Below are 23,593 nucleotides of genomic sequence, written 5' to 3' on the forward strand. Positions count from 1 at the left end.
AGAAAAAATAGATAAATGGGAACTCCTCAAGCTTAGAAGTTTCTGCACCTCAAAGGAATTTCTGAAAAAGGTAAAGAGGCAGCCAACTCAATGGGAAAAAATTTTTGGAAACCATGTATCTGACAAAAGTCTGATATCTTGCATATATAAAGAAATCCTACAACTCAATGAGAATAGTACAGACAGCCCAATTATAAAATGGGCAAAAGATATGAAAAGACAGTTCTCTGAAGAAGAAATACAAATGGCCAAGAAACACATGAAAAAATGTTCAGCTTCACTAGCTATTAGAGAGATGCAAATTAAGACCACAATGAGATACCATCTAACACCGATTAGAATGGCTGCCATTAAACAAACAGGAAACTACAAATGTTGGAGGGGATGTGGAGAAACTGGAACTCTTATTCATTGTTGGTGGGACTGTATAATGGTTCAGCCACTCTGGAAGTCAGTCTGGCAGTTCCTTAGAAAACTAGATATAGAGTTACCATTCGATCCAGCGATTGCACTTCTCGGTATATACCCGGAAGATTGGAAAGCAGTGACACGAACAGATATCTGCACGCCAATGTTCATAGCAGCATTATTCACAATTGCCAAGAGATGGAAACAACCCAAATGTCCTTCAACAGATGAGTGGGTAAATAAAATGTGGTATATACACACGATGGAATACTACGCGGCAGTAAGAAGGAACGATCTCGTGAAACATATGACAACATGGATGAACCTTGAAGACATAATGCTGAGTGAAATAAGCCAGGCACAAAAAGAGAAATATTATATGCTACCACTAATGTGAACTTTGAAAAATGTAAAACAAATGTTTTATAATGTAGAATGTAGGGGAACTAGCAATAGAGAGCAATTAAGGAAGGAGGAACAATAATCCAAGAAGAACAGATAAGCTATTTAACGTTCTGGGGATGCCCAGGAATGACTATGGTCTGTTAATTTCTGATGGATATAGTAGGAACAAGTTCACGGAAATGTTGCTATATTAGGTAACTTTCTTGGGGTAAAGTAGGAACATGTTGGAAGTTAAGCAGTTATCTTAGGTTAGTTGTCTTTTTCTTACTCCCTTGTTATGGTCTCTTTGAAATGTTCTTTTATTGTATGTTTGTTTTCTTTTTAACTTTTTTTCCATACAGTTGATTTAAAAAAGAAGGGAAAGTTAAAAAAAAAAAAAAGAAAAACAAGGAAAAAAAGATGTAGTGCCCCCTTGAGGAGCCTGTGGAGAATGCAGGGGTATTGGCCTACCCCACCTCGATGGTTGCTAACATGATCACAGACATAGGGGACTGGTGGTTTGATGGGTTGAGCCCTCTACCATAGGTTTTACCCTTGGGAAGACAGTTGCTGTAAAGGAGAGGCTAGGCCTCCCTATGGTTGTGCCTAAGAGCCTCCTCCCGAATGCCTCTTTGTTGCTCAAATGTGGCCCTCTCTCTCTGGGTAAGCCAACTTGAAAGGTGAAATCACTGCCCTCCCCCCTGCGTGGGATGAGACACCCAGGGGAGGGAATCTCCCTGGCAACGTGGAATATGACTCCCGGGGAGGAATGTAGACCTGGCATCGTGGGACGGAGAACATCTTCTTGACCAAAAGGGGGATGTGAAAGGAAATGAAATAAGCTTCAGTAGCAGAGAGATTCCAAAAGGAGCCGGGAGGTCACTCTGGTGGGCACTTTTACGCACAATTTAGACAACCCTTTTTAGGTTCTAAAGAATTGGGGTAGCTGGTGGTAGATACCTGAAACTATCAAACTACAACGCAGAACCCATGAATCTCGAAGACAATTGTATAAAAATGTAGCTTATGAGGGGTGACAGTGGGATTGGGAAAACCATAAGGACCACACTCCCCTTTGTCTGGTTTATGGATGGATGAGTAGAAAAATAGGGGAAGGAAACAAACAAACAAACAGACAAAGGTACCCAGTGTTCTTTTTTACTTCAATTGCTCTTTTTTACTTTAATTATTATTCTTGTTATTTTTGTGTGTGTGCTAATGAAGGTGTCAGGATTGATGTAGGTGATGAATGTACAACTACGTAATGGTACTGTGAACAATCGAATGTACGATTTGTTTTGTATGACTGCATGGTATGTGAATATATCTCAATAAAATTAAGATTAAAATAAAAAAAAAGAAAGGGGAAAAAAAAAAAAGAAAATACAGGAGCAAATTTTCATGACCTTGGATTTGCAAACGGTTTCTTAAATGACCCCCAAAAGCAGAAGCAATAAAAGAAAAAATAAACTGGACTTCATCAAAATTGAAATTTTGTGTATTTAAAGGACACTATCCAGACAGTTAAAGATAGCACACAGAATGTGAGAAAGTATTTCCAAAACATACATCTGATTAGTGTTTAAAATCTAGAATATATAAAGCACTTATACAACTCAGCAACAAAAAGATGTACAACCCAATTAAAAATGGATAAAGGACTTAAAAAGACAGTTCTTTAAAGATACACAAATGGCCAATCTGCACATGAGAAAATGCTTGGCATTACTGGTTATTAGGGAAATGCAAATAAAAACCAGAAAGAGATAGTACCTGCACATCTGCTAGGATGGATATTAAAAAAAAAAAAAAAGATAAAGAAGTGTTGGAGAGGATGTGGAGAAATGTGAACGCTTGTGCATTGCTGGTGGGAATGTGAAATAGTGCAGAAGGTGTAGAAGATAGTTTGTTGGTTCCTCAAAAAGTTAAACATAAAATTACTATGTGATTCAGTAATTTCACTCCTCGGTATATACCCAAAAGAACTGAAAAGAAGGAATCAGATACTTGCTCACCAACGCATTATTCAAAATAGTGAAAAGGTACAAATGACCCTAGTGTCTATCAACAGATGAATGGATAAACAAAATTTGTCATAGACACAATGGAATATAATTCAGCCATAACAAAATTCTGATAGATGGTACCACATGAATGAACCTTGAAAACATTAAATAAGGCATATACAAAAGAGTAAATGTATGATTCCACTTATATGAGGTATAAAGCATGGCCAAATCACAGGCAGAAAGTGGATCAGAGGTTACCAGAGGCTGGGCAGAGTGGGGGATAAGGATTTATGAGTTGGTGAGTACAGCCTTTTTGTCTGGGGTGACAAAAAGGTTCAAAAATTAAAAAGAAAAAACTAAAAGGCCTCAGAAAAATCTGAGACAAACATATCCATCATGAGAACAGGAGGAGAGAAAAGAAAAAGGTAGAAAATATTGAAGAAATAATGGCTGAAAACTTCTACAATTTGAAGAAAAACATTAATCTACATACCTAGGCTCATCAAACTCCAAGTGGGATAAATGCAGAGATCCATACCCAGACACATCATAGTCAGTGTTAAAAGACAAAGAGAAATTACTGAAAGTAGCAAGAGAAATATGACTCAAGTATGAAGGAACACTAATAAGATTAATGGATGACTTCTGTAGTCGTTTGAAGTTGTATGTACCCCAGAAAAACATGTTCTTAAATTTAATCCATTCCTGTAGGTGTGAACCCATTTTAAGTAGAACATATTGATAAGGTTACTTCAGTTAAGGTTTGACCCACCTCAATCAGGATGGGCCTTAATCCTATGAATGACATCCTTTACAAGAGAATGAAATTCAGACACACAGAAAGCAAGCCACAAGAAGCAAAAAGCTGAATCGGAACCCAGAGGAGAAGGGAGAGACCAGGAGATGCCCCCATGTGCCTTGCCATGTGACAGAGGAGCCAAGGAATACTAGCAGTCAGCTCCAGAATGCCGGTCTTTGGTAAGAAAGCATTGCCTTGACGACGCCTTGATTTGGATTTTCTTTTAGCTTCGAAACCATAAGTTAATAAGTTCCTACTGTTTAAGTCAACTCATTCATGGTATTTTGCTTGAGCAGCCTAGAAATGAACACAGCCTCTCATCAGAAACAGTGAAAGCCAGAGACAGTGTGATGATGCTCAAAGAATAAAACTGTCAACAAAGAAATCTATAGTCAGCAAACTGTCCTTCAAAAATGAAGGAATTAAGATATACCCAGATAAATAATGCTGAGAGAATTTGTTGCTAGCAGACTCACCTTACAAGAAATACTACAGTAAGTTCTTAGGCTGAAAATAAGTGATAATTCAAATCCATGCCAAAAAAAAAAAAAAAAAAAAACCACACACAAAAAAACTAATAAAAATAATTCAAGTTTAAAGATGGTGTAAATGTTTATTTCTTTTTCCTTTATTCTCTAAAGTGAATTTAAAAGCAATTACATAAAACACTATGCATATAATTGTACTGTCAGGCGGATAACACATAGACATATAATATATTTGACAAGAGCACAAAAGAGGTAGGGAGGGCAATGTTATAGCAGAGTAAGGAAATGGCACTAGATGGTAACCTGAATCCACAGGAATAAGAATAGAGAACCAAAAATGGCAAATAAGAACATTAGTGTAACAAGTTTTATAAATATATACACTTTTTTCTCTCAACATGTTTAAAAGACAAAATTATATAATCATTATAACCATGTATCATTAAGTATGTCACATATACAGACATAACGTGTATAACAGCACAACACAGAGAAAGACAGAACAGAGGCATAGAGGAGCAACATTTCCATACCTCATTTGAATTAAGTTAGAATAATCTAAACTGAATTCTGCTTAATTATTATGTCTATAATAAGTCCTAGAACTAAGAAATTAACTTCAAAAATACAATGAAAAAAAACATTGAGAGAACTAAAACACTTAGAAAAATGTTTTCTAATACAAAAGAAAGCAGGAAGGAAGAATAGAGGAACAACAACAACAACAACAAAACCATGAAACATAGAGAACATTTATCCTCTCCAAAAGTAAAATGGCAGATATAAATCCAACTATCTCAATAAACATTAAATGCAAATGGATCTTCACCATCCAGTTGAAAGCCATATTGTCAGACTCGATAAAAAACAAGAACTACATACTGTCTCCAAGAGAAATACACAGAAACAAAAATTCAATTAGGTTTAAAGTAAAAGGATGGAAAAATATATATCATGCAAACAGCAACCACAGGAAAGGTGGAGTGGCTACAGTAATATTGGACAATACAGGTTTTAAAATTAAAATGTTACTAGAGATAAAGAGTGACATGTTATTATAATAAAAGAGTCAACCTTCAAAAACTAGACACTGAAGGGACTGCATCTACAAAAAACCTAGTAGCATACTTAATGGTGAAATATTGAATGTTCTTCCCCTAAAAGCAGGAAAAAACAAGGAAGTCCACTCTTGCCACTTTTATTCAATACTGTACAGGAAATGTAGCCAGGATAATTAGGCAAGGAAAAGAAAAAAAAGGTATCCATATTGGAAATAAGTAAAACTATGTCTATTTGCAAATGACATAATCTCATACATTGAAAATCATAAGGAATCTACTAAAACAAAAAAACAAAAAAACCAACAACAAAAAAACCCAAAACAAACAAGTTCAGCAAATTAGCAAGAGACAGGACTAAGATAAAACAATCAACTGTATTTCTATATACTAGTAATCAACAATCCAAAATTGAAGTTAAAATAATTCCATTTACAGTAGCATCAAAAAGAATAAACTAATCAGGAATAAATTTAACAGAAATGCAAAACTGCAAATTAAAAAATTAAGGTCAAGATAAATGAATCACATGTCATGTTTATGGATCAGAAGACTTAACATTGTTAAGACAGCAATATTCCCCAAATTGATCTACAAATTCAACATAATCTCTATCAAAATCCCAGCTGGCAGAGACTTCAGGGAAGATGGTAAAGTAGGGAGCTCCAGGCCTCAGTCCTTTCACCAAAACAACTATTAAACAGGCAAGAACTGTCTGAAACAAGTACCCTGAAACTCCAAAGTCCAGAATAACTCTGTAGAGCACCCAGGAAGAGTGGGAGGAAAAGACTGATAAATTATGGTTAAGAACTGTAAATTGCTCGCTCAGCATGGCAGCTACCTGTGCCCATCCCCTACTCTCATGGCAGGCTACCACAGGGTCCAGTCCTAGGCTAGCTTCTGGGAACAGAAAGGGACATCAAATTCCTCTTCCCCAAGAACAGGGGTAAGCATGGCTAAACACTGATCATGGCTTTTGATAAGCAAATTCAGATTACTTGGTCCCAGCTCTGAGGGCAGCTCTTGTTTCAACCCATCCTTGGGGAAGAGTTGTCCTTCAGTAAACTGTTCCCTGCCACCCCAAGAAGTTACTGTGTCTCTAAATCAACCCCACTTTCTACCTAGCAATCTGAATTCGCTAATCCAAAGATTCATTTGGTACCTGGTCATGTCTTCACCCCATTCTTGGTAAACAGGACATCTATTTCCAGCCAGGAGGTGGTTCCCAAGGTGACCTGCCATGCCAGTGGGGGATGGGCACCAGCCTCCACAACTTGGAAAGATCTACTCACAAAATCTTCACCACAGTTTATCAGTCCCTTCTGCTCTTCCCTGGATGGTGTATGGTGTTCTTCTGGTCTCCAGAGCCCCTATACAGTTATTTCAGACACTTTCTGGCTGTTTACTAGCTACCCAGGAAGATAAACTGAATCCTAGAGCTCCTTATTCTGCCATCTTGGCTTCTTCCAAATTCTCTAGGAAAACATTTACCCAATGATTTGAAGGACTTGTACAAGGAAAACAACAAAACATTGCTAAAAGAAATTAAAGAAGACCTAAATAATGCAAGAACAACCCATGCTTAAGTATTAGAAGACTAAATATAGTCAAGAGGTCAATTCTATCCATAACAATTTACAGATTCAATGCAATCCCAATCAAAATTCCAACACCCTTTTTGCAGAAATGGAAAAGCCAATAATCAAATTTGTATGGCTAGGTAAGGAAACTTGAAAAGCTAAAGCCTCCTTGAAAAGGAAGAATGAAGTTGGAGGATGCACAATTCCCCATCTCAAAACTTATTAAAAAGCCAAAGTAATCAATACAGCATGGTACTGACACAAGGACAAACATATAGACAAATGAAATCAAACTGAGAGCTTAGATATCAACCCTCACATTCATGGCCAACTCATTTTTGACAAAGAGGCAAAGACCACTCAATTGGGATTAAAAAAAAAAAAAAAAGAGGGCAACTTCTCACACCATATACAAAGATCAACTCAAAATAGATCAAAGACCTTAATATAAGAGCTAGAACTTTCCTAGCAGGAAACATAGAGAAACACCTTCAGGACCTTGTGTTAGGCAATGGTTCCTTAGACTTTAGTCACACAGCACAAGCAACAAAAGAAAAAATAGATAAATGGGACCTCATCAAAATTTTAAACTTTTAGTTCTCAAAAAGACTTTACCAGGGAGGTGGGACAAGACGGTGGCATAGGGAGGTGTAGAATTTAGTTAGTCCTCTCGAGCAACTAGTAAATAACCAGGAACAACTAGTAAATGGTCTGGAACAACTGTTAGGGGACATTGTACACCAGTCTGGAGTGGGTGGAAAGGCTGAGATTGCAGCACAGAACTGTAAATAAAGCACCCCAAATTGTGGAACTGGCACCCTCTCCCACCAACATAGCAGGCTGACTTGGAACACTTCCCTGTGGAAAAAAATAAGCAGTCTACTAGAAGCAAGGGAAAGTAACACAACCAAGCTCCAACTGCAGTCTTAGTTAACAAATTTAGACTACTGAATACCAGTTAGGAGCACAGATAAACCTGGAGTAAGCAGGAAAGGAACCCTGAGGTCTCTCCCCACGGAGAGAGGCAGAACTGATGGAAAAATAAGTAAATAAAAACAGAGGCTTTTGGAGACATTGAGCTCAGAATACTGGAAAACAGCTGTGTCCCAAGAAAAAGGGCAAGTCTGGTTGACCAGCAAAACTGGGGGGCTGGGGACGGGCTCTGAAAAGGGGCCTTCCTTCCTTCCTGCCTGCCTGCCTTCCTTCCTGCCTGCCTGCCTTCTTTCCTGCCTGCCTGCCTTCCTTCCTGCCTGCCTGCCTTCCTCCCTTCCTTCCTTTCTTTTTTTCCTGTCATTCTAAGTAGCTCATTAGAGAAAGCCTCAGGCATTTTCAGTTGTCAGCCTTGACCCAGACAAGGGTGGGGTTAAGATAGAGACAAAGAAAGAAGTCAAGTATAGGAGACAAATCCCTAAAGGACATATCTTCCCTAAGAAAAGAGGGGCAGGGCCCAGCTCAAGCGGCTGCCCACCCTCAGAGAATTCAGACCCCAGGGCTGGGGGTGGTGAGGACAGAAACTGCTTACGCTTCATTTCTGACACCTTCTGCCCCTGGCCAGGACAGGATCCACTGAGAATTAAAGGCACCACACCTATTTACACCAGTGGGGAGCTGTGGGCTGACAAGCGCCACCTGTGGGCAGAATAGGAAGAGCACAGAGTCTGGAGGCCTCATAGGAAAGTCTGACAACTTTCTGGGTCTCATCCTCAGAGAAACTTGATACTGATTACACCCTCCTCCTGAGACCTGGGCCTGTATGATCTGGGAAAATCCAACTGGGGTAATCAAGGAAACCAGATGCCTAGACAACAAAAACTCATGAGTCACATTAGGAAAAATAAAGACATGGCCCAGTCAAAGGAACAAACTTGCACTTCAAATGAGATACAGGAGTTGAAACAACTAATTAACAATGTTCAAGAAACTCTTCTAAATCAAATCAATGAGCTGAAGGAAAAATGTGGCAAAAGAGATGAAGGATAGAAAGAAGGCACTGGATGACCATAAAGAAGAATTCGTAAGCTTGAAAAAACTAATGGCAGAACTTATGGGAATGAAAGGCACAATAGAAGAAATGGAAAACACAATGGAGATACACAACAACAGGTCTGAAGAGGAAGAAGAAAGGATTCAGGAACTGGAGGACAGGACATCTGAAATCCTACAGACAAAAAAAAAAACATACAGAAAAGAATGGGAAAATACGAGCTTCTCAGGGGACTGAATGATAACATGAAGTGCATGAATATACATGTCATGGGTATCCCAGAAGAAGAGAAAGGAAAAGAGGCAGAAAGAATAATGGAGGAAATAATCACTGAAAATTTCCCATCTCTTATGCAAGACACAAAATTTCAGATCCAAGAAGCACAGCATAACCTAAACAGAATAGATCTGAGTAGACTGACTCCAAGACACTTAATAATCAGATTATGAAATGTCAAAGACAAAGAGAGAATTTTGAAAGCAGCAAGAGAAAAGTGATCCATCACATACAAGGGAAGCTCAATAAGACCATATGCAGATTTCTCAGCAGAAACCATGGAAGAGAAAAGGCAGCGGTATGATATATTTAAGATACTGAACGAGAAAACTTGCCAAACAAGTATTCTATATCCGGCAAAACCATCCTTCAAAAATGAGGGAGAGTTTAAAATATTTTCAGACAAACAGACACCGAGAGTTTGTGAACAACATAACTGCTCTACAAGAAATACTAAAGGGAGCGCTACAGACAGAGAGGAAAGACAGGAGAGAGAGGTCTGGAAAAAGAGTGTAGAAATGAAGACTATCAGTAAGGGTAAAAACAGAGAGAAAGAAAAAATAAAAATAAAATAATATGTGACATAAAATCTAAAAGAGAAAATGGTAGACAGTAGACATTACATTGAGTGAAATTAGTCAGAAACAAAAAGGACAAATACTGTATGGTCTCACTAATATGAACTAACATTAATGAGTGGAACCTTGAAAGTTAGAAGTAGAGAACACAGGTCTGAGATAGAAAGAGGGTAGAGATCAGGCATCTGATGCTGAAGGAGTACAGAATTTTCAACAGGATTGATTGTATAGATCCAGAAATAGCACAATACTGCGTGATGGTAACACAAATATTGTAAGTTCTCTGAACAAACATGAGTGTATTATGGGTGAAAAGGACGGCTAAGGACATGTATGATACCAGAAAGAAAGAAAGAGGATGAAGACTGGAACTGCATAACTTAGTGAAGCCTAGCATGGTCAGTGATGATGATTAAGTGTACTAATCTAAAAATGTTTTTACATGAGGGAGAACAAATGAACGTCAACATTGTAGGCGTTGAAAACTGGATGGTATAGGGAAAAAATACAATCAATGCAAACTAGAGCCTATAGTTAACAGTAACATTGTAATATGCTTCCATTAATTGTAACAAAGGCAATATACCAAAGCTAAATAAGCTAAATGTCTTTAAGAGGGGGGTATAAGGGAGTGATACGGGATTCTTGGTCTTCTGGTTGTTACATGACCTTTTCATTGTATTTTATTTTATTTTTCTTCTATCTTTTTTTCCTCTTCCTCTTTCATTACAGAAGAAATGGAAATGTTCTCATATAGACTGTCATGGTAAATGCATAACTATGTGATTATACTGGGAATAACTGATTGTTTACTTAAGATGGATTATATGGTGTGTGAATAAAACTGTTTAAAAAAATAAATCGAATGATACAGGTGCTGGAGAAAATGTGGAGAGGTATGTACCTATTCACTGTTGGTGTGGAAGTAGAATAGCGCAGCCCATCTGGATGTCAGTGTGGTGATTCCACAGGAAGCAAAGTATGGGGTTGCCATATGGTCCTGCAACCTTGTTACTGGTTGTATACTTGGAGGAACTGAGAGCAGGGACACAAGTGGACATTTGCACACTGCTGTTTGTGGCGGCAGTATTGACAATTCATAATGGATGGAGGTAGCCTAAGGGTACATCGACTGATGAATGGAATGGCAATCTGTGGTGTATACACACAATGGAATATTGAGCAGGGGCAAGAAGGAAAGAAGTTGTGAGGTATGCAACTAGGTGAATGGACCTTGAAGACAGTAGGCTGAGTGAAATAAACGAGAAAAGGCAAACATGACAAAACTACCTTGAAGACAGTAGGCTGAGTGAAATAAACGAGAAATGAAAAGACAAACATTACAAAACTTCACTAATATGGACTAACAATAATGTGCAAGCTCTCAGAATTGTATCTGGGGGCATGGGTTATCAGGAGAATGCTTATGTAAAGGTTCCTAGACTGTAAGCTCTTACAGCAGTCACATCTATTCATGAATTGTACCAGTTATTTCTAAATTCTGAGATGCTGGGTTGTTTGCCTGTGACCTGGTCGGCCCCTGGAGTTTCACCTGTCTGTGTGGCCTGGGACGTGGAGCCATAGTTCAGCAGCTGTGAGTGTCAGCACTGCCCCATGCAGTAACTGTTAAAAAGGCTGAAAAGGAGATCAGACTTCAATTGGAAATATGAAAGAAACGGACTTGGTTGAGACTGGGGCAGATCAGACTAAAGGGTAGAGGATGATATTAACTGTGTTTTAAAACTTGGGCTTCCGTGTGGAACAAAAGGAAAAGATATTTGGCACAAAATCTGTATTTTCTGTAGCACACTCTACAATTTAACTTGTATGGTCAGTTTACTCAAACACCATAATTACAGGGAACCTTGAAGCAGGGGTAAAATCTGGTTGGTTTGTACAGATTAGTGTGAAGCCCTAATACATCCCAGAGTAATTTGGGTAGCGAATAAAACGTATTTGCAAAAGTCCCTTGAGGGACTGGGGAAAAGTGTGGAAATATTAAACTTCCCCAACTGGGGAATTCCTGATATTCTCACAAATATTGGGAACTATCAGTTTAGTAGGCCAAGCCCTCAATCTTGGGGCTTCCCCTTATGAAGCTTGTTACTGCAAAGGAAAGGCTAAGCCTACTTATAATTGTGCCTGAGAGTCACCCCCAGAAACTCTTTTGGTTCAGATGTGGCCTCTCTCTCAGCCAACTCAGCAGGTAAACTCACTGCCCTCCCCTCTATGTATGACATGATCCCCAGGGGCATAAATCTCCCTAGCAACGTGGGACATGACTCCCGGGGATGAGCCTGGACCCGGCTTTGTAGGATTGAGAAAGCCTTCTGGATGAAATGGGGGAAGAGAAATGAAACAAAATGAAGTTTCAGTAGCTGAGAGATTTCAAATGGAGTCGAAAGTTCATTCTGGAGGTTATTCTTATATATTATATAGACATCCCTTTTTAGTTTTTAGTTTATTAGACTAGCTAGAGGAAAATAACCTGAAACTGTTAAACTGCAACCCAGTAGCCTTGATTCTTGAAGACGATTATATAACTACATAGCTTATATGGTGTGACCATGTGATTATGAAAACCTTATGGCTCCTCCCTCATTTGTATGGACAAATGAGTAGAAAAATGGGGACAAAAGTAAATGAATAATAGGGAAGGAGGAAGGGTATGGGATGTTTTAGGTGTTCTTTTTTACTTTTATTTTTTAATTTTTTTAAATTCAGTTTTATTGAGAAATATTCACATACCATACAATCATCCATGGTATACAACCAACTGTTCACAGTACCATCTTATACTTGTGCATTCATCAACCCAATCTATTTTTTTAATTCATTTTATTGAGATATATTCACATACCATGCAGTCATACAAAACAAATCATAATTCAATTGTTCACAGTACCATTACATAGTTGTGCATTCATCACCAAAATCAATCCCTGACACCTTCATTACCACACACACAAAAATAACAAGAATAGTAATTAAAATGAAAAACAGCAATTAAAGTAAAAAAGAACACTGGGTGCCTTTGTTTGTTTGTTTGTTTTTTTCCCTTCCCCCATTTTTCTACTCATCCATCCATAAACTAGACAAAGGGGAGTGTGGTCCATATGGCTTTCCCAATCACATTGTCACCCCTCATAAGCTACATTTTTATACAATTGTTTTCAAAATTCCTGGGTTCTGGAAGTTCACAGAAATGTTGCTATATTAGGTTACTTTTTTGGGGTAGAGTAGGAACATTTTGGAAGTAAAGTAGTTATCTTAGGTTAGTTGTTCTTTTCTTACTCCCTTGTTATGGTCTCTTTGAAAGGTTCTTTTATTGTATGTTTTTTTAATTTTTTTTAATTTTTTTTATTTTTCATACAGTTGATTAAAAAAAAAAAAAAAAAAAAAACAAGGAAAAAAATATGCAGAGCCCCCTTGAGGAGTTGGTGGAGAATGCAGGGGTATTGGCCTGCCCCACCGCAATGGTTGCTAACATGCCCACAGACATGGGGACTGGTGGTCTGATGGGTTGAGCCCTCTACTACAGGATTTGCCCTTGGGAAGACTGTTGCTGCAAAGGAGAGGCTAGGCCTCCCTATAATTGTGCCTAAGAGCCTCCTCCCGAATGCCTCTTTGTTGCTCAGATGTGGCCCTCTCTCTCTCTAGCTAAGCCAACTTGAAAGGTGAAATCACTGCCCTCCCCGCTACGTGGGATCAGACACCCAGGGAAGTGAATCTCCCTGGCAACGTGGAATATGACTCCCGGGGAGGAATGTAGACCTGGCATCGTGGGACGGAGAACATCTTCTTGACCAAAAGGGGGATGTGAATGGAAATGAAATAAACTTCAGTGGCAGAGAGATTCCAAAAGGAGCCGAGAGGTCACTCTGGTGGGCACTCTTACGCACAATACAGACAACCCTTTTTAGGTTCTAATGAACTGGGGTAGCTGGTGGCAGATACCTGAAACTATCAAACTACAACCCAGAACCCATGAATCTTGAAGACGATTGTATAAAAATGTAGCTTATGAGGGGTGAGAATGGGATTGGGAAAGCCATAAGGACCACACTCCCCTTTGTCTAGTTTATGGATGGATGAGTAGAAAAATAGGGGAAGGAAACAAACAAACAAACAAAAAGACAAAGGCACCCAGTGTTCTTTTTTACTTTAATTGCTCTTTTTCACTTTAATTATTATTCTTGTTATTTTTGTGTGTGTGGTAATGAAGACGTCAGGGATTGATTTTGGTGATGAATGTACAACTATGTAATGGTACTGTGAACAATCGAATGTACGATTTGTTTTGTATGACTGCATGGTATGTGAATATATCTCAATAAAATGAATACTAAAAAAGATTCATGGGTTCTGGGTTGTAGTTTGATAGTTTCAGGTATCCACCACTAGCTACCCCAATTCATTAGAACCCAAAAAGGGTTGTCCCCAATCTATTTTTGAACATTTTTCTTATACCAGAAAGAATCAGAATAAGAATAAAAAATAAAAATAAAAAAAAGAATACCCAGATCACAGCCATCCCACCCTATTTTGCATTTAGGTTTTGTCCCCATTTTTCTACTCATCCATCCATACGCTGGATAAAGGGAGTGCGATCCACAGGGTTTTAACAATTATATTGTCACTCTTGTAAGCTACATTGTTATACAATCGTCTTCAAGAGTCAAGGCTACTGGGTTGGAGTTTGGTAGTTTCAGGTATTTACTTCTAGCTATTCCAATATATTAAAACCTAAAAAGTGTTATCTATATAGTGTGTAAGAATGTCCACCACAGTGACCTCTTGACTCCATTTGAAATCTCTCAGCCAGTGAAGCTTTATTTCATTTCATTTCACATCCCCTTTTTGGTCAAGATGTTCTCAATCCCACAATGCCGGGTCCAGATTCTTCCCTGGGAGTCATATCCTGCATTGCCAGGGAGATTTACACCCTGGGAGTCAGGTCCCACATAGGGGGGAAGGCAGCGAGATCACCCGCCAAGGTGGCTTAATTAGAGAGAGAGGGCCACATCTGAACAACAAAAAGGTACTCAGGGGTAGACTCTTTGGCACAATTATAAGCAGGGTTAGCCTCTCCTTGCAACAAGCTTCATAGGGGCCAGCCCAAAGACAGAGGGCTCAGCACATCAAGCCGTCAGTCCCCAATGTTTGTGAGAACATCAGCAACAATCCAGGTGAAAGTCCAACACCTCTGCATTCTCCCCCAACACTTCAGGGGGCCCTGAATATATATTTTTATTCTACACCCAAGTTACTTTAGGATGTATTGCTATTTCATTCTCATCTATACAGACCTACCATAGTTCACTTCCTATTCAAAGTTCCATGTAACTGTAGTGTTTGAACAAACTAACTATAGAAGTTATATTGTTTAGAAAACGTAGATCCTATACCAAATAAACATCTCTTCCCTTGGTCTCACACGGAAGTTGAAGTTTGAGCACAGTCAGTTTCAACCTTTACCCTTTGGCCCGATTTGTTCTAGTCTTAACCATATCTGCTTTATTCGTATCTCTAATTGAAGTCTGGGCTCTATTTCAGCTTTTTTTTTCTAACAGTTGCTGTATGCATAAATACTGATATTCATATCTGCCAAGCTCTAGCTCTGAGTTTCAGGTGTCACACAGATACCCAATGTTCCAGAGACCAATCAGGTTATACACCAAGAGATCAACATCTCAGAGTTTGGAGATAGCCATTACAATTCAGGAATAGATTTGACTGCTGTAAGAGCTTACAATCTAGGGACCGTTACAGTAATCATTTCCCTGTTAGGCTATGCTCTAAGATTTAATTCTGAGTTTACACATTTTAGTTAGTGCATATTGGTGAGGCATTATAGTGTTTGCCTTGGTTTCTGGTGTACTTCACTCAACATGCTGTCTACAGGATCCATTCTCCTCGTTGTGTGTCTCACAGCTTCACTCCTTCTTGTAGTTGCTCAATATTCCATTGTATGCATACACCACAGTTCACCATTCTGTTCCTCAGTCAGTGTACCCTTAGGCCACCTCCACCCATTACAAATCATGAACACTGACTCCACAAACACCAATGTGCAAATGTCCACCCAAGTCTCTGTTCCCGGATCCTCCAAATACACACCCCACAATGAGGTCGCAGGACCCTGTGGCCCCACATACTCGGCTTCGTGTGGAGCCACCACAATGACCTCGAGAAAGGCTCCACCATTCTGCCTCCTCATCAACAGTAAATAGGTACAACTTCCCTCTCTCCATGTTTTCTCCAACACTTTTACCTCTATTTATACTTTTTTCTACAATCTTACAGAGATATATTCACATAATATACAACCATCCACAGTGTACAATCAGTTGTTCACGGCATCATCACATAGTTGTACATTTATCACCACAGTCAGCACTTGAACATACTGATTATTATGAAAAAGTGTTTTTTTTGGTGAATAACAAAAATAAAAATGTCATACAATACAATAGTAAGGACAAAAAACAATACCACTATCAAGAATCCCATTTCCCTCCCTTATAGCCCCCTCTCATACACATTTAACTTTGGTATATTGCCTTTGTTACATTTAATGGAAGCATACTGGAATGTTACTGTTGACCATAGACCCCAGTTGCTTTGATTACGTTTTTTCCTAAATACCATCCCTGTTTTTCAACACTCTGGATGGTTGACATTCATCTGTTCTCCCACATGTGAGAACATTTTTATATTTGTACATTTAGCAGCAGTGATTGGCCACTCCAATTTTTGCCAAGTTATACAGTCCCAGTCTTCATCATCTATCTTTACCTCTGGTGTCATACATTCCCCTATCCGACCTCTTTCAGCTTTACTCACAGACAACTTTGTTCCATGTACTTACAATATTGTGCTACCAATACACAATATTATGCTATCTATTTCTGGATCTATACAATCAATCCTGCTGAACATTTCTGTAGTCCTTCAGTATCAAATGCCTGATCTCTACCCTCTTTCTATCTCCTGGTAGCCTGTGTTATCAGCTTTTAACTCTCAAAGTTTGCTCATTAGTGTTACTTCATGTTAGTGAGACTGTACAGTATTTGTCCTTTTGTTTCCAGCTAACTTCACTCAACATAATGTCCTCAAGGTTCATCCACGTTATTATATGTTCCATGTCTTTGTTCTGCCTTACAGCTGCGTAATATTCCAGTGTGTGTATATACCACAGTTTGTTTATCCACTCATCCACTGATGGACATTTAGGCTGCTTCCATCTCTTGGCAATCGTGAATAATGCTGCAATAAACATCGGTTTACATATGTCCGTTTATATCTCAGCTTTCAGTTCCTTTGAGTATATATCTAGCAATGGAATAGCTGGATCATATGGAAATCTATACTTAGCTTCCTGAGGAACCACCACACTGTCTTCCAGAGTGGTTGCACCATTCTACATTCCCACCAGCAATGAATAAGTGTGCCTCTTTCTCCACATCCTCTCCAGCACTTGTAATTTTCTGTTTTTCGGATAATGGCTATTCTGGTAGGTGTGAGATGGTATCTCATTGTGGTTTTGATTTGCTTTTCCCTAATAGCCAGTGAAGTTGAGCATTTTTTCATATGTTTTTGAGCCATTTGTATTTCCTCTTTGGAAAAGTGTCTGTCCATGTCTTTTGTGCATTTTTTAATTGGGTTGTTTGTCTTTCTGTTGTTGAGTTGTAGGATTGCTTTATATATTCGGGATATTAAACCCTTATCTGATACGTGGTTTCCAAATTTTACTTTTATTTTTATTCTTATTTTTATTATTTGGTGTAATGAAAATATTCAAAAAGTGATTGTGGTGATGAATGCACAACTATGTGATGATGCTGTGAACAACAGTTGTATATTTTGGATGACTGTATGGTATGTGACTATATTTCAATGAAATTGCATTAAAAAAAAAAAAAAGGACTACCATGAAAGTCAAATGGCAACCTACACAGCAGGAAAAAAATATTTGGAAACCACATATCCAATAAAGGATTCATATCCAGAATATATAAAGAAATTCTTCAACAAACAAAAAAAATATAAACAACCCAATTTAACAATGGGAAACAGACTTGAACAGACATCTCTCCAAGGACATATACAAATGGCCATAAAAAACATGAAAAGATGCTCAACATTATTAGCCATCAGGGAAATGCAAATCAAAACCACAATGAAATACCATTTCACACCCATTAGAATGGCTGCTATTTAAAAAAATGGAAAACAACAAGCTCAGGGAAAGGATGCGGAGAAATAAGAACACTTATTTTATTGCTGGTGGCAATGTAAAATGATGCATCTGTTGTGGAAGAAAATTTGGCAATTCCTCAGAAAGCTAATACAGAACTACCATATGATCTGGCAATCCCACTACTAGGGATATACCCAAAAGAACTGAAAGCAGATATTTGCACAACAATGTTCATAGAGGCATTACTCACAATTGTCAAAAGATGGAAGCAATCCAAGTATCTATCAACCAATGAATGGATAAATATAATGTGGTATATACATACAATGGAATATTATTCAGTTGTAAGAATAAATTAAGTCTTGATACATGTGACAACATGGATGAACCTTGAAGATATCATAATGAGTGAAATAAGCCAGACAAAAATGGACAAATATTGTATGATTTCACTGATTTGAAACAATTAGAATATGCAAACTCATAGAGTCCGAATCTAGAATACAGGTTACCGGGGATGAGGTGGGGATAGGGAATGGGCAGTTAAGGCTTAAAATGTACAGGGTTCCTATTCGGAATGATGGAAATGTTTTGGTAATGGATGCTGGTTATGGTAGCACAACATTGTGAATGGAATTACCAGCAATGAAATATATATCTGAATATGATTAAAAGGGGAAATGTTAGACTGTATATATGGTAATAACAATAAAAATTTATTTTTTAATCCATGTAAGTACACTACAGAAACAGAAAGCTGTAAGTTAAACAATGGACTTTAATAGTACAATTACTAAAATGTCTATCATCTATTAAAACAAATGTTCCACACCAATGTGAGGTGTTGGTGGTGGGGTGGTATATGGGAATCCTGCATTTTATACGATTGTTCTTTAAACCCACAGCTTCTCTAATAAAGAAAAAAAAATTTTTTTTCCAAATCTCAGCTGGCTTCTTTTCAGAAATTGACAAGTTGATCCTAAAATTTATATGGAAGTTCAAGGGACCCACAATAGCCTAAACAATCTTGAAAAAAAGGCGGAGGATGCACACTTTGTGATTTCAACACATACTACAAAGCTACAGTAATCTAATCAGTGTGGTACTAACATGAGAACAGAACTGACAGTCCAGAAATAAACTAATATTCTTTGGTCAATTCATTTTCACAAGAGTGGAAATCAATAGGGAAAAATAGTCTCAACAAATAGTGCTGGTACAACTTGATATCCATCTGCAAACGAATGAAGTTGGACCCCTTCCTTATACAATATACAAATATTAATTCAAATTGGATCATAGATCTAAATGTAGAGCTAAAACTATAGAACTCAGACACAAAATAGGCATAAATCTTCATGACCCTTGGTTAGGCAAAGCCTTCTTAGATATATCAACAGTATAAACAACAAAATTAAAAAAAAAATAGATATATTGGATATTGTTCAAATTAAAAACCTGTGCTTCAAAAGACATCATTAAGAAAGTGAAAAGACAGCTCACTGAACTGAAGAAAAATTTTGCCAATAACAGGGGAGTTATCATAAGGGATGGAAAAGGGACTTGTATCAAGAATATGCACAGGGTCACTACAACTCCACAATAAAAAGACAAATATGCCAAATTAAAAAATGGGAAAGACCTGGATAGACATTTCTTCAAAAAAGATATACAAATGGCCAATAAGTGCATGATAGGATGTTCAACAGCATCAACCATCAGGGAAATGCAAATCAAAACCATAACAAGATTCCACTTAATACACAATGGAAAACTATAATTAAAACGACAGGCAATAACAAATGCTGGTGAGGAGGTGGAGAAATTGGAACCCTCATACAGTGCTTCTGGAAAACCGTTTTGCAGTTCTTCAAAGTTAAACAGAGTTAACCACATGACGCAGCATTTCCCCTCCTAGGTATATACCCAAGAGAAATAAAATATTTGTCTACACAAAAACTTGTATACAAATGCTAATAGTGGCAAGCTTTTAGGAAGCCAACCCAAAACAACACCTATACTGAGACACCACTTCACACCTACCAGTGTGTATAATTAAAAAAAGGAAAATAAGTTCTGGCAAGGATATGGAGAAGTTGGAACCTTTGTACACTGTTGATAGAAAGGCAAAACAGTGCAGTGGCTATGGAAAACGGTTTGGCATGTCCTCAAAAAGTTAAACGTAGAATTACCATCGATCCAGCAATTATACTCCTAGAGAACTGAACAAGAACTCAAATACTTGTACATCAGTTTTCACAGTAGCCAAAAAGTGTAACAACCTAAATGTCCATCAGCTTATGAATAAACAAAATATGGTATATCCATACAGTGGAGTATCATTCAGCCATAAAAAGGAATGAAGTACTATTTCATGCTTCAGTATGGATGAAGCTTGAAGTGAAGTAACTCTGGCTAAGTGAAAGAAGCCAGACACAAAAGATTACATATTGTATGATTCCATTTATATGAAATGTTCATTTATTTGCCTATAAGCAAACCTAAAGAGACAGGAAGTAGACTGAGTTAACTAAGGCTGGGAGACTTGGGAGCAAATGGGGAGTGACTGCTAATGGGTACTGCTAATAGGGTTATGAAAATGTTCTCAAATTGGCTGTGCTGATGATTCCAAAATGCTGTTAATATACCAGAAACTACTGAATTGGGAAAAAAAAGTGAATGTATAGATACACCATGTGTTTTGTACTCAATTTCTGTAGGGTCTAAAATACATTTCATATGAAGAAAAATGTGTTTTAGCCTCTACAGTGGGAATAAAAGACAAAGCTTTTCTGTTACAGAGACCAGTACAGTGCTTAACACATATCAGACACTCAAATTTAAATACTGACAAGTACTAAAATTAGAGAACTTTTAAAATAACAGGAAAAAAGATAGTGAAATAAGATTACAGATAGAGAAATATAAAAGCATTTAAAGGAGAAAATTATAGAATCAACATCTGAATCCTTATTCTAATGTAACAGGCTTTATGTAACAATATTATATTATGTAACAAAATGAAACACTTTTTATTTTAAGTAATGAGGATGGTTCAAATTGCCATATCATTTTTTGGTCTTGAAATGCATTTTTCCAACTTATATTCGGATGCGGGATTTCTTGATCATCAGTAAATTAAAATTTCTTAGCAAAGGATGTCATGATTTAGAAGTAGTGAAAAGTAGTGTAACTTCCCCACATCTTAATGATGTACTCCTAAGTTAAAGCACAACATTATCATTTTGCAAAATGAATTTTAAAAACTAGCTTCCATTTACAGGCCAACTCTCTCTCAAACCTGGAAGAATCAATCCTTGAATCAATCTTATCTGCAGCAAGCAAATACAGATGATTTTAGAATCTGGAAACTAACATTTTTCATATGAATAAATCTCAATCTAGCTTTCCAGATTGGAAATACCTTTTCTTCCTAAACCAAGAAACAAATCCAAATCTAAAAACCCAACTATAAAAATAGGTAAATCAGATAATGACTGTTCTTTTACAAGATAATTTTCCATTGTTTAAATACCAAGTTTGCAGTATTTTTACAAGCGACTTGCAATGTATATATACATCCACAGCATAAAAAGTCAGGTACACCAGCGAACAGGCACCACAGGCAAGCCTAGGAAGCAAACTGCTGGGCTTCTTTCTGATCCTATCAGTAGAAGTAACCTGCTGAAGGCAAGTGTTGTTCAGGGCATACTGAATAGCTGTTGGGTCCACACTGTTGAGGGCTTTGAATAAAAAGGCTGAAATACACAGGATTAGCTACTTTAGGGTTGGTGCATGATTAACAGAAGAGAATAAAGAACTAAATGAATGGAAGTGCATAGGCAAGTAAATTAGAGACAGAAATTGAAAGTAAAAGAAGTATTAACACAGAAATCCATCAGTTTCCCACTCCTACTGCTGTTGATGTACTGTGGTTTACTGCTCATAAGTGTACATTTACGTAACTTTCTATATGACGAAAGCTTTAAACGGGCAATTCTTGTGGGGCTATTTTCATTTTTAACACACCACCAACTGAATACTCGAGACACAGGCAGCTTGGGCATTACAACCATGAACAAAATCTTGCCTTAATCTCAATCCACATTTTGTAGCCCGTAAAAAGCACAAACTCCCATAAATAATTAGGCCAAATTCTAGTGTTTCGTGTGTGTGTTTTAATTGGAGTGGTGGTGATTCCGTTTTTAAAGTAATTTTTTTTAGACAAATAAACAGGCTGGGTTTTACTCACCGATTTCCTCTGATTCTTGCCCCGACGCTCTAAGCTTGCATTCTTTTGGGTAGTGTTTTTGAATTATCTTCCACAGTTCCAAATTGACTAGAGAATTTCTTCGGGTGTGGTACCGGGTCCAAGAAGAGACCCGGCGGCGACAGAAGGGACAGCATAAGTTTGCCTTTTCAACAGTCGATTGAAAGCATGGATTACAAAGCGTGTGGTTACAAGGGAGAGTTACGGGCTCGATTAGAATTTCCACACAGATCTGACACTGGCATTCCGACAAGGTAGGGATGGGGTCTTTAGGCACAGCCATTTTTATATGCTAATAAGGCCTATTCAACATCAACACCTGAAAGAAAAAGGATATTTTCGGCCCAATTACAGAGAAAGCAAATTAACAGGGTGTTACAGTTTTGTGTTTCAGTATTCTGTCCAGCAGCATATCAGAATTCACAGATTAGGAGCATCAAACATGTCTTGCAGCAAAAAGGCGCTCTGAAGGTCAGAAAAACAGTAATGTCCTGGATGCAGTGGATGAGTCCGTTTTTAAGACAAATGTTGGATAAGAAAACAAATGAACGTTTCCGTGGGGAGACCCTGGCTGCTTCGAGGCCTTAACATAACCGTTGTAGCAGGACTCACGGTGGGCTCCGCTTTCCTGGCGCGGCGGGAGGTACGCATCCGGGTGAGGATGCTCCCCTTAGGTCCGGCAGCTAAACCGGAGGCCGCCAAAGCACCAAAACACCAGGCTCCGGCAAGAACGGGGCTTCCACCGGAGCACAACTTCCCGTTTTTCCGTTTTTGCGGAGCAGACTGGAAATCATCGGCGTTCCAACTTTCGGGGACCTCGCGCGGTTTCTGGGCACTTCGCGTCCCGCCCCTTTCGTCACTTTTGCCAGTGAAAATGCTCATTCGTCGTGCTGGTGCCGCAGCGTCCCGGCAATGGCTGTTGACGTCATAAGTGCCCGCCAAAAAGGCACTTCCCACCAAAAGAACCCGCGAAGAGCAGAGCCATCTAACGTTCGGCGGGGTAGGATTTCCGGGTCCCTCGCGCGCCGCCGACCCCGGCCCTGAAGAGGGTCCTCCCCTAGATCCCGCCTGCTTTCCAGCTTCCGGGAGAAGCGGAGGGCTGGAGGTGCTCCTCGCTTTGGCTTGGGTGGCGTTCGACCTTCCCCTGCGTTTTTTGCTATCAGAGGCTGTGTAAACCCAGGAATGTCGCAAGATTAGTCTCTGGGCACAAAAAAGGGAAACCTCAAAACAGATTAAAATCCGAAACTACTTTTTTGTTTGTTTCTGTTAATTTATAACAGCCCCTTAGGTCGTTTTCCGAAAGTTCTTAAAAAAGCTTGTCCGAGAAAGGTTGAGCTGCTAGAAAGGTTATGGTCAGAATATCCGCAAACTTACCACAATTTAACAGGCATTTATCCTTCCTTCTGTAGCCCAGTCCCTTCTTAAAGTCTGTGTTCTGGAGATGGATTTTCAATCGCTTCTCGGCCTTTTGGCTAAGATCAAGTGCAGAATTGGGTTTTCGCGAGATGCCTTTCCTCCTATGGGCGTTGGAAACAAACTGCAGGGCTGCCTCGAAC

At 38.5% G+C, this 23,593-nt stretch overlaps 1 protein-coding gene across 1 annotated transcript in view; it reads right to left on the minus strand.

The window, feature by feature from the left end:
• RNF168 (ring finger protein 168) overlaps window positions 1–22,354 on the minus strand; it is a 66,698-nt gene extending 44,344 nt beyond the window's left edge. The window contains exon 1 of the mRNA XM_037837628.1: window positions 22,020–22,354. Coding sequence (XP_037693556.1) covers window positions 22,020–22,320 — 301 coding nt within the window. The 5' untranslated portion in view covers window positions 22,321–22,354. The remainder of the gene's footprint in view (window positions 1–22,019) is intronic.
• Between the last annotated feature and the right edge of the window lie 1,239 nt (window positions 22,355–23,593).

This window comes from Choloepus didactylus, chromosome 1 (genome assembly GCF_015220235.1).
Source record: "Choloepus didactylus isolate mChoDid1 chromosome 1, mChoDid1.pri, whole genome shotgun sequence".
Classification (NCBI taxonomy): domain Eukaryota; kingdom Metazoa; phylum Chordata; class Mammalia; order Pilosa; family Megalonychidae; genus Choloepus; species Choloepus didactylus.